The 10949-nt window shown below is 44.7% G+C and overlaps 4 protein-coding genes across 4 annotated transcripts; 2 read left to right on the top strand and 2 right to left on the bottom strand.

Moving 5' to 3' along the window:
* Positions 1-1707: 1707 nt before the first annotated feature.
* CCR75_009200 (uncharacterized protein) lies at positions 1708-3118 on the top strand (the record flags this gene model as incomplete). The annotated part of the gene is made up of 5 exons (XM_067967243.1): positions 1708-1851; positions 1901-2036; positions 2102-2409; positions 2670-2960; positions 3038-3118. The coding sequence occupies 5 exons, from the start codon at positions 1708-1710 to the stop codon at positions 3116-3118; spliced, it is 960 nt and encodes a 319-aa protein (XP_067814900.1).
* A 215-nt stretch (positions 3119-3333) lies between these two features.
* On the bottom strand, positions 3334-4181 carry CCR75_009199 (uncharacterized protein; the record flags this gene model as incomplete). Its single annotated transcript, XM_067967242.1, has 2 exons — positions 3334-3675; positions 3747-4181. 2 exons carry the CDS (start codon positions 4179-4181, stop codon positions 3334-3336), a joined length of 777 nt encoding a protein of 258 aa, XP_067815159.1.
* A 735-nt stretch (positions 4182-4916) lies between these two features.
* On the top strand, positions 4917-6995 carry CCR75_009198 (uncharacterized protein; the record flags this gene model as incomplete). The annotated part of the gene is made up of 1 exon (XM_067967241.1): positions 4917-6995. One exon carries the CDS (start codon positions 4917-4919, stop codon positions 6993-6995), a length of 2079 nt encoding a protein of 692 aa, XP_067815374.1.
* A 412-nt stretch (positions 6996-7407) lies between these two features.
* CCR75_009197 (uncharacterized protein) lies at positions 7408-10949 on the bottom strand. Its single transcript, XM_067967240.1, has 6 exons — positions 10529-10949; positions 9801-10456; positions 9586-9742; positions 9458-9511; positions 9284-9370; positions 7408-9207 (listed from the first exon to the last, which is right to left on the bottom strand). The coding sequence occupies exons 1-6, from the start codon at positions 10840-10842 to the stop codon at positions 7644-7646; spliced, it is 2832 nt and encodes a 943-aa protein (XP_067815164.1). The 5' UTR covers positions 10843-10949; the 3' UTR covers positions 7408-7643.

The following is a 10949-nucleotide window of genomic DNA, read 5'->3' as shown; positions in this document are numbered from 1 at the left end:
GGCATCTTTGGAATGCCACCCGTCACATAGCCACGTTCTAAACGACTGGCTTGTGACACCGACTGAGCACGTTCACGTGTCGTCGGTGGAGCTTTAGGCTCAAAATCCTCTATGTCAGAACCATTATGGATTATGGTCTGAGCATAAGGCGTTGTGGTTATACCCAACGGAGAAGCGGCTGCGCCTTTATGGGCAGCGCTCTCATTCATAGTAGTGATGCAGACAACGAGCTCATGAGGAAGGATGATGGCGCATAGATGCCCATCCAAACTTGTCTTATGGCTCACAACATGGAGACAGCAGCATTTACGAATGCTGCCTCGTCGTCTGCGCTGGAAAGCGCAGCGACAGGTAGGTGACGGCAACGGTGTCGACTCATTGTAGTCGACAATGAGCGACGGATCAACATCCTCACTGTTAAAGTGGGATGGATCCCTTAGCCCTGTTAACGCGACAGCAGCAGTAGCTGTCGGCGTTTCGACTAAGGCATTTGACGCGGCCGGCGAATTAACGCGGCGCGTGCGTTTAGTGCTAGGTTGAGTGGGCGTCTTCGCAGACGACCCACCAACGTGGCCCCTTTTAGGTTGCATCTTTGGCGCCGTGTATGGAAACACGTGCGCTAGAGTGATTGAGTGAACTAGCGGCGAGTAAAGCTGCTCGCAGTTCCTCTCCTCTTTGACGAATTTAAAAGCGTAAATTCGTTTTTAAAGGGGGGATGATGTAACGGGCTAAAGTTGCCCTAATGTTACACAATCCCCGTTAAGTACACTTTGTGTACTTAACTTAAAGGGATGGTCAAGTACTAAATAATAGTAATTAGACCCAATACTCGGGTGTGGTGCACATTTGTGACCAACCCTTGTGGATGTGATGCACATGGGTGCATTCACATTAGGAGGGATGACGCCCAGCGTCATCCATGATGACGGCTAGCGTCATCCGTTACGCGAGGTATCTCGAAAGATACGCTCGCAATACATATTAAGTGTTATCTATAGAGATGACATTTGGACTGGTAAAAATAGATATTTAGTTTTTTGTACGATTAAATATAAATCAGTCTGAAAACTACTTCCTACTTGAAAAGTGCGCACGAGGAGCCGGATTACAGCTCCCGTGACGACTCTTAATTCAAGTACTTAGTGTGTTGGGTGTGGTCGCTAACGCGCCCACCACAACTACCTCACTGCCGCAAGAGAAGCAGGTTAAACCGCTTCCTCGCTGTGCTAGGGTGTCTTTCTAAGTAGAGCGTGGCCGCATTACGACGTGCCCGCCTACAAACCCTCTTTAAAGCAAGTGGTCTAAAAGAGAGTCGTCATCTGCACGTACTAGTGTACGTGACGTGACGTGACGTGAGGCGCCACTCACACTGAGGCAGTGCGAAGTGGACTTGTACTAAAGCAGTCATGTCGGCAGTGCCCCGTTACAGTGTGCATTACGAAGTGCCCGCCTACATGTAGTTAACAACTCCAAGCAAAATTAGAACTCAACGTGTGGAGAAAGCTTGCTATTTTAATCGTCATAACGGACACTATCAATCGAATGTTGCATGAGTACTTCCGTTAATCGAATTCAAAGATTGCCGCCACCTGTTTCTTAAAAACGAGATTTCATATCTGACAATTGCCGAGTTATGCAACCAAGTCACAATTTTATATGGTGTACATACATAAGTCACATAGCACAAACAAGAAACCAATTTACACCATGCAGGCGCGCATGAAAGCCCCGTACTCTTATTACGAGCTGGAAAAAGGGCAGGGCACCCCCTTTACTAAATACAAGGTCCGAAAGGATCATGTTGCCGTCAGCGTGCGAGATAATAAGGCAACACGGGTGAGCAAGAAATCGGTTTGACACACTCATGTACTCGACTATTCACTCGTAATAATTGGCACAGATTGGGTTGAGTCTGTGTGTCTGGTACTTCTTTTCTACATCCGCCACCTTTACAAATAGATCATTGATCAAGGAGCACCATGTGTCTGCTGAAATGCTCACAATGTGTCACCTCTTCATTAGTATTCTGCTCGACTGTACGGCTCACGACCTGCTCAGCTCGAATGGAAATAAACTCATTGACTCATATGTATTGCGATAGTCGTCGTGCTAACATTTCCAACTTTATCAACGGCCGGAGCCTGGCGTATGCAGCGAGTGCGTATGCGCAATATTGTATGGATTCTGCCACTTAGTCTCTTTTCAGTCTTGGCCACGACGCTTACGTACTGGAGCTACAACGCCGTTCCAATTTCCATAACGCAGACGTGCAAAGCGTCACAGCCTCTTTTTAATGTTGTGTTGGCTTTTATGGCATACCGCTCGCGATTTTCCGTCGCCACGTACTTAAGTGTTGTTCCCATTGTCTTTGGCGTCGTCATGGCCTCCGTGTCCGAGATGAGCATAAATGTAAGTAGCCTCCTTTTTGCGGCAGCAGCTGATTTAAGCCTAAGATACTGGGAATGGTGGCGATCACTTTGGTATTTTTAGAATTTAGCGGTCTTCGGTGTTGCAAATGCCGTGATGTCAGCACTTTTGAGGGTTATGCATAGCATGTACGCTAAGCTTCTACTGCGCCGTCAGATTCTGACTGATACTGTCAATGTTGGTGCCGTCGCACTATGAATTGCTAATGTGACATACTGCAGATGCTAACATGTTATATGTAGCTACACTTCTACAGCACATTCATGTCATTTGCCATAAATGCTCCATTTGTGCTCATGGCTGCTCGAGCGCATCAGGAGAATTTCGTCGCTAGTTTTCCGTTTGGCATAGTCTTGATGTGTAGTATGATGCATTTTCTTGGCAGTTTCGGCTCGTCGTGGGTGCTCGGAGAGGTCTCGGAGCTGACGTTTTCCATAATGAGTACAATGAAGCGCGTGGTCGTCATTTTCAGTGCGATTTTGTTTTTTGGTAATCCAGTCAAGTATCAGTCGATTTTGGGCATGGCACTTGCGGTTGGCACATATTTCAATATTGTCTCACTTAAGCGATCTTTTCTTAAGTCCTGCGTCAATTGCTAATACCGTTGTAGGTTGGAGGAGTGGGCGCATATCAGCTAGTGAAGATCTATGAAAAACCGGCTAAACTGCTGCCGTTGTCGTCTATAGATTAAGCATCCGTTAAAGCGTGTATTGTTGTGTCCACACACAATCTACAGTTCTCATAGTAAACAGACTTTTGAGTATTTGAAGTAACGGAAGAACTTAGCTCCAATGACGCCATCTCTCGCTAGCACTTAATGTTTAAAATATAAAATTGACTTCACAAATCCCAGAACCTAAAGTTTTATTCATTACACGTAGTTGGGTGGTCGGTCAACTGGTGTAACTATACATCTACACTGCGCTGATTGAGCGATAGTTGATCGGACGCTGAAACGTTTCCACCAGGCGTAGTATTAGCTGAGACCTGACCAACCATATCGCTGGCCGAGGGTGAAAGATTGGGCAGCACACCATTCGACGAAAGAGCGGCACCACCAACAGACATGACCGCATTTTGTTGCATCCGTTGATACTGCTGAATCATCTGCTGTTGTAGTTGGTGATTAGGCCAAGTGACATTTCCAGCCGCTGCACCATTCTGTTGAGTTTGCAAAAGTTGCTGAAGCATGACTGCTTGCTGTTGCTGAAGCTGCTGTTGGTATACAGTTTGCGGATCCACTGGGCCCTAACAAAGCAAAAATTTATCATAAGCTCCGAAACTGACAAATTATGCAACTCATACATTATCAGTCGTACCTTTTTAGCAGGCTTGATGTCGTCACGCGGGACAATATCGATTAAAAAATCAAAAACATCGGTCTTGGTTATGGCCATGGCGATGTCATTTCGCTGAAGCGTGCGACGCTTGTTCTCCTCCGTGTGGATCCAGGCTCGTAGGCTAAGTTCGAGAATGAACATCTCGCAGGCCTTAGCAAACAGAACAGGTGCCTCAGCACTAATCATACGCACGTCCTCGTCAGTCTTCATGATCTTCTTAATGCGTGCTAGCGGCAACTGATGTGTCTTAAAATCATAGGTATTGGTATCAATTTGCGATATGTCCTGAATTTGATGCTGCCAGAAGGCATGAAGCGCTAGCTGCTGCTGCTGCATTTGTGCGCGCTGATTCTGAAGCTGAAGTTGCATCTGCAAATTAGCGTTGGTAGCGTTGGCGTCTCCGTCGTTTGACATGGCTAGACAGATTTATACTCGGAGGTGCTACGCGCATCAAGGGCATCGCAAACATGGTCACATACACACGGGCGTGAGTGGACGAAGCTTGTCATAGGCGGAAAAGGACGCTTCGCTCTCATTGGGCGTGAACCTACCTTCCGCTTCGGGTAATTGGTCGATTGGAGGAAGCTCTGTCAGTGGCGGAACGGGGGAGGTCAAAATTTCTTCCTGGTAGTCAAATAAGTATGCGAAGATAATTTTGTGTTAAAATTATGAATATGTTTAGGTCTAGGTTTTGTAAGCCAGACGGTGGATAGCTTAAGAAATTGCCTCTTAATGTGTCTTCAAAATTTCTATGATCAATGCTGTTCTGTAGATCCGAACAGCATGGATTAGAATTGTTTTTTCAAAATTGGAAAAATCCGAAACTCTCTGAAGAAGCACACGAACGGAGATATAAACAGCCGGACAGGTGTTATCAAGCATTGTGCAATAGACGCTAATAGCAAATAAATAAATATGTAAGCCAGAATCATCCAGACCTAGGAGAGCATCTTTCGCTAAAGAAATCCTTTTTTCTGTGAGAAAAGCAAATACAGAAATTCACTATGCTCCTAATTCATATGTTCCATTAAATACGGTGGCGATCTGTATCACGACCGCAATCACTTACGAAAGTCCTTGCCACCGTACTAGTGACAACGCGCTTGTTGGAAATAACCAGAGGCGTTAGCGATTACTCAGCGGCGTCTAATGCGCATCGTTGTGCCATCCTCTACAAGCCGGATTGATGATTATGAACATCATTTACCAGCTCGAAATGTATCGCACTTCGACAACGATATAAATCCACAACGTAATCGGTGCGGAGGAAGTGAGTCGACTGGATTTAATCAGCGATTTAAGTCGTCCAAGCGCCAAAACTTACCTGATCATTTCATCCCAAAAAGTATCCTATGGTCCCCTAGACAGCAATTAAATGCTGCGAGAGATTTTAATTCTCCAGCGAGGTCTAGCAAATCACTAGTTGGCATTTCGAGCTTAGAATACCAAAAAGATTTGGTGCGTTCTCATACCAAGGAACCGGAGCCGCTGACAGTTGAGCAGATAAATACGGCAGACAGGTTGCGTATTTCTGCAATGCGATTGAACTCAGAAGAGCGACAGGGAGATTTTCGACAAGCCGATAGGTTCCTAGAAAACTCAACAAAAAACGGCGAAGATGAAGGCATTCGGAATTATATGTTTTGTAGCACAAGTGCACGGACAAATCAGGTGCCTCTTGAATACTCTACAAGGCGTATTCCTATGAATCTAGCTAGCAGCAGATCCAATTTTTTGGTAGAATCGCGGCTCAAAGATTGTTGCTTGAAGTCATCTCGGAAGATGAATCCAATCAAATTGAAACCGCAATCCTTAAAGACAATAGACGACGACGCTGTATCCGGCAAAGTCAACTGGAACACTTCTCAGGTGCTTGCGTCGATGGTAAAGGCAATAGAAGGTCTAGTAAAAATTGGAGGTCTTCTTCCTAAAATCGAAGACGAAAGCGAGATTCCACATTGTAAATATGGTCGAAACGAGCATTTATGCGGTAGAGTTTCGATAACTGGTCGCCTAATTGCTCAATTAATAGCTTTTATTGGCTCGAATATTCCTGAGTGGCGTGTCGTTGTGTCGGCTACTTGTTTAGTGGTTGGATTAAGTGGGTTTTCCGTCGGAAAAATTGTCCACCTCGTAGAATTTGTCTCCAGGCAGCCATTTTTAACGCTGACACGTGGTGAACAAAAACGTATGCGCGACAGAGCTCGTGCTCTTCATGATGAAGTCGAGAAATTGTATCTCTTTACTTTGGCGATGGAAATGAAGTCCCAGTCTGTTGTTTTGGACTTTCATCGCGACATACAGCGCATTCAAATTGATCGGCAGAAGCATCAGGACATTGTTACAAATGAAATGCAAAAGTTTCGACAGCGAACCTTTGGCGTATTGCAGGAGCTGGTGATAAAACATCGTGATACAATCAAGACGCAGCTTCTCGAGCTGTCGAAAAAACATAAAGTGGTTACGCATAAACATACAAAACATGCTGGAGACAATACAAGTAATGAGTCATGTAAAGAAATACACAAGGCCGCATCGAGAAACATTTGTGCGGAAAAACCCACGACTGAACATCCTGGTGAATTTGAAATCTATCTGAAGCGTGACGATGGACCAGTTCGTCCGCTTCCAATTGTTGAGCTGAGCAACCAGCAAATCTTGGCTTTAGCTCAGCAGAATGATGTGACCTTGCAGTCTTTGAAGCAGTCTTTTGATTCATCTTATACTGTACCAAACGAGATTAAACAGAAATTTGCCGACGCTTTATCCCATTCAAATTGCATAAAATATGCAGAGGATATGGGTCCCGGTTCGATATGTTTGGCTTACGTCACAACTGATATGGTCCATCATAAAGTGGACTTAGTTGCATCTTTGACAGATGATCAAGGGGAAAGCGAGTTCGATAAATCCTTTACATCTGTGACGCATGCGGATCCTGTTTTGAGTTCGCTTCAAATTGCGTCTAAAGCAACGTGGAATGAGATTCTATTACTTGTGGTTATTACAATTATCATAGCTAGTGTGGTGGTTCGAACATATAACATCTATCATCGCAATAAGTATTCTGGGAGGCATCGTAAAAGGAAACATCAGCGAGCTTTGCGTCGAGCTCATCAGCGAGCACGGGCAATAATTGAATGCAATGAATACAGCGATGAATGTGATGGCAAAGTGACGGATTTAGGCATTGAAGAAGTTTTTCTTATGTCACCCGAGGAAGGATAGAAAGAGTCAGAATGTCCGTCACTGAACATGAGTATTGAAAACAATAATAAAAACGTATTTCATAGGCTTAGTATTTTTATAAAGTTTGGATTAGTAAAAAGAGCAAAAAATTACAGCCTAAATTCATTGCTACTCTGGAGCTGAAGAGATGAACTTGACAATTTGTTTTCTTGGAAAAATCTGACCACCATCTCTCTTTTAATCCATATAGCCCCTTATCAACTACAGTATGGTATCAATTAAGAAAGAAGACGTTGGTAAACCCTGCTTGCAAGTGAATTATCGACCCTATCTACACTCAACTTTGAGCCTTTCGGCGAATCTCAAATACAATCAAACTCAGCTTTTGCAGCACACGCTAATGTATCGCACCTATAGCGAATTGAGTCAGAAGGCCGAAAATACGAAACCGACCAGTATTAAATGATTTTAATTATAGATATTACTTGGAGTACATCAAAACTGAATGGCCCTTCCATTGTCGGTGCTTGCTGATTGTTCATCTAAAAGAACACCCGCTAAGTTGCAGCAGCACTATTCAACACAAAAAGCCACGATGAAGAGGGTGGAGTTTTTTTCGTTCCGTGAGGGCGGGCCCTTGGTGGGGGGCTTCACCATTGCCTCCTTTTTCCACCAAGGCCTCACGATCTAGAAAAAACGTCGATTCGGATCTGTCTCTCCATTGTTACTATTGCTGCCTCTCCTTTCGCCTACAAAGCACTCAGCGTAATCATCTCGAGTTGTTACGGACAGAATCTCACCCATTTTACGTTTAAAACGCTCGCAATACGCAGCAGGAGGAATGGCTGACAAACCGTCAGCATCTTTCGCCAAAAATTTGGTCTTTGCAAACCGTTCCAACTTTTTGTCCATATTCCATGTCTGAAGAATGTCAATGAGACCAAAGTAGTAGATTGACGGCCCTACCACGGTATTCGCGCGACGAGTGCCGGTGGCAAGACGTGGCAGATGTGCTGGGAGTTTGGACTCACTGCGAGGTGCAGTAGAACCACTAAGATTCATGGTCGAGTTGTTGATAGTGCGTCGCGGTCCCACCATATCTTTAGTCAGAACAATTTGCTCTTCCTCTAAATCCGGGTTTACCATATACTCAACATTGTGAATACCCAACAGCAACGAATAATCCATAATGCCCAGTCGTGAAAGAAAATTGGCGTCTTTTATAACCTGGTGGTATAGCTCTTCGGCGACACTAGTATCCAAACGAACCTTTGCCGTCAAATCGTTGTCCTTGAGAATAACATTTGGCTCGTGGCGACCCACGCGTGCCCGGCAATTCTCTGCATCAGTCGATCCGAATACGTACTTGGCGTTACAGTGACGACATGTTACCCGCTTGCCCTTTGAAGGATGCTTAGCACTTCGATTAACCCATGAGCCTTTGATGTCATATCGGCGGTGTATCACCTTTTCCGTACTAAACAAATTTGCCATCACGACAAAATTGAAAGTATTCCCGTAAAGCCGGATAGCGTGGCATCCGTAAAAACGTGTTAGCAAGCTGTCTGGATTTGTAAGTAAGAAGGAAGCGTATTCGGCTGCGATGGAGCGTAAAAAGACTGACTCCTCGTCGCTCATACTTTTGACAATCAATTGCTGGTCGTGTGAGAAAAACATAAAGGCACCGCTGGCACCCTCACTTAAGCGTTCTTTGGTGGTTCGACTGAGACTTTCAATGTAGTGATTCGTTTTGATGCCAAAATGTTCGCGAATTGTTTGAAAAGTGTGGGGGCAGTAATCAATGAATAACGTGCCTTTTCCAAGTGCTGCTTTTGGTCGAGTTCGAATCATGTATTCATCTACTCCGAGTGATCCGCGATTATCTTCAGTGCCTTGTGGTTGCAAATACAACTCTTGCTGATTAGCTCCAGGAGGAAGATGTTGTGTGTCACGCACTGCCTGAATTATACCTGTTGTCGTGTAGTAAAGTACCTCACAGCGCAGCGCAAGGTTCACTTGCGGACTCAAATCAACATCGACATCGACGCCAGCTTTTTTGCCTTTACCTTTCTTCGACGACTCGTGAAAGTCATTCATTTGAAACCATACAACAAAATCAAAGTAACCTTTGCATGTAATCATAAAGTTCATCATTTGAGCCACCCAACTCGAACGGTTGTCGCCTTGCACTAAGAATGGCACGTAAATACAGAATGAGAGTCCCCAATAGATGATTATTGCAATAACGTAACTATTATGAGGTACAAGAGAGAAACAGGAAGTCAGACAAATATTGCTCGTGAAAGCGAAATGCAAATCAAACGTACATGGTCACCGAGTGCAGCACCCGAAGACGCATACGCAATGTCTCCGATAAACCAGAATTAAGTCTTCTATATGCCCAATATATAACCCTTCATGACAAAAAAAAAAAAAAACACTCTCAGTCAGAAAAAAGAAACCGTTTCAAGCAAAGTAAAATATAAGTATCAATTACATACGTTATGGCATACACCCAATACAAAATGAGCCAAATGTAGAAGAGCAGCCACGATCTGATGGTCCACAACGTAACATCTTAAGAATGACCAATCAAGCTCAAACCAAAGCGACAATGTTTAACACGCACTGAAAGTTGAGGTTCCAAAGGTTGCCCGTTTCATTTGACCCCGAGCTATCAACCTCGTCATTGCGCAATTTGCTCTTGCTTGCAGTCCAACAATAGCCAAATTCAGATTCTCCAGCAAAGTCAGGGATGGACACGAGTAAAATACACGTAAAAAGACCTAAAAACATTTCACGTAAGTACATCAATCTGTGGGCAGAGCGAGACCAGTAATATACCTGTGATCCACACAAAACCGTGGTAGCGACGGACATTGCTCTTGTAGTCGGTAAATGGACTCTGCAGCGACGATAGCATATCAATGGCCATAACAAAAAACCAGCTCTCCGACGTCCAGAGAAAAAATTGCGTTAGCGCAGCTGTAGCCGTGCAAGATGCTCCTGTTAGAGATTGAGAGCAGTCTCCTTTGCAGCATTTGTATAGCTCGGTGATGAGCAATACGACCACCAAGCAGATGTCACAAATGCTACGAAAAAATATAATAGGATTTGGATGCTTTCGCCACGTTGGTCGAGTCAGAAAAGTGTATACCACCGCGGAACAACAAAAGATCGTAATTAAACTACCCGCCACGAGACCTACAGAGGTCTTGGCGTCATTGTCTGCAAAAGTGACGGTCATGGCAGCTCCACAGATAAAAATCAAAAACATGCAGCACTGAATCTTGTAATTATTGGCCCAGTGAATGGTATTTTCAACCTTGATCTTGGCGTGGAACCAGCCAATTCCTTCATTGGTGGCTGCTTGTATCTTGTCTGTAACGTAGCTGCCGTTATCGAAACTATCCTCAGAGCTCTCATCTACAGAATTCACATGCATAGGGCGAGATAATTTGTTGTCTTCAGTTAGAGTGTTCATGATTGAGTATTTAATACTGGTGAGTAGTACAAACAAAACGACTAAGAACAGTAATTCGATAGCATAATACACTTTATCAAAGACGCACCCTGTTTCAAGCATGCCATTAGGGAAACCCTGGGCATTTGGAGCGCTGTCTGTGCGAAAGTATGGCATCTCACTTCCAGGCATCTGTCGTTCGGACTCGGCCATGACATAGTCTGTCTCATTCGGATCGTATGGCGGCTGCAAAATTTGAGGAGGGGGTGGTGGAGGTACGTGAGGTCGGCGAGGAACATGCCCGATAGCATGTGGTTGCCGAGATTTGAGTCTGCGTCCGAATGAAGAAGAGCTATTAGGCCCGCTGTACATGGGCTGGCGCTCTGGTACACGGAGGCCGTCTTTTGCTTCGTTGCTAGACATGCGCTGTTACTATTGTCGATAATGCCAATGTGCACGTTGATAGGCAGGTTGAGCCGAAAACCTTGTTGAGGCGCGTGGCGGAAGTAGTGCAACAGGCCTTGCCTATA

The sequence above is a fragment of the Bremia lactucae genome, linkage group LG1, assembly GCF_004359215.1.
Source record: "Bremia lactucae strain SF5 linkage group LG1, whole genome shotgun sequence".
In the NCBI taxonomy this organism is placed as follows: domain Eukaryota; phylum Oomycota; class Peronosporomycetes; order Peronosporales; family Peronosporaceae; genus Bremia; species Bremia lactucae.
Note: the sequence above shows the minus strand (reverse complement) of the source record. Positions and strands in the feature narration are given on the sequence as shown.

Excerpts from the sequence above, each read along its gene's own strand:
- CCR75_009197 (XM_067967240.1), bottom strand. The coding sequence starts at position 10,842 with ATGTCTAGCAACGAAGCAAAAGACGGCCTCCGTGTACCAGAGCGCCAG. Across the intron at positions 10,457-10,528 it reads AATGGCATGCTTGAAACAGG|TATTAAATACTCAATCATGA; the intron begins GTGCGTCTTTGA and ends ACTACTCACCAG. Across the intron at positions 9,743-9,800 it reads CGGTTTTGTGTGGATCACAG|GTCTTTTTACGTGTATTTTA; the intron begins GTATATTACTGG and ends AAATGTTTTTAG.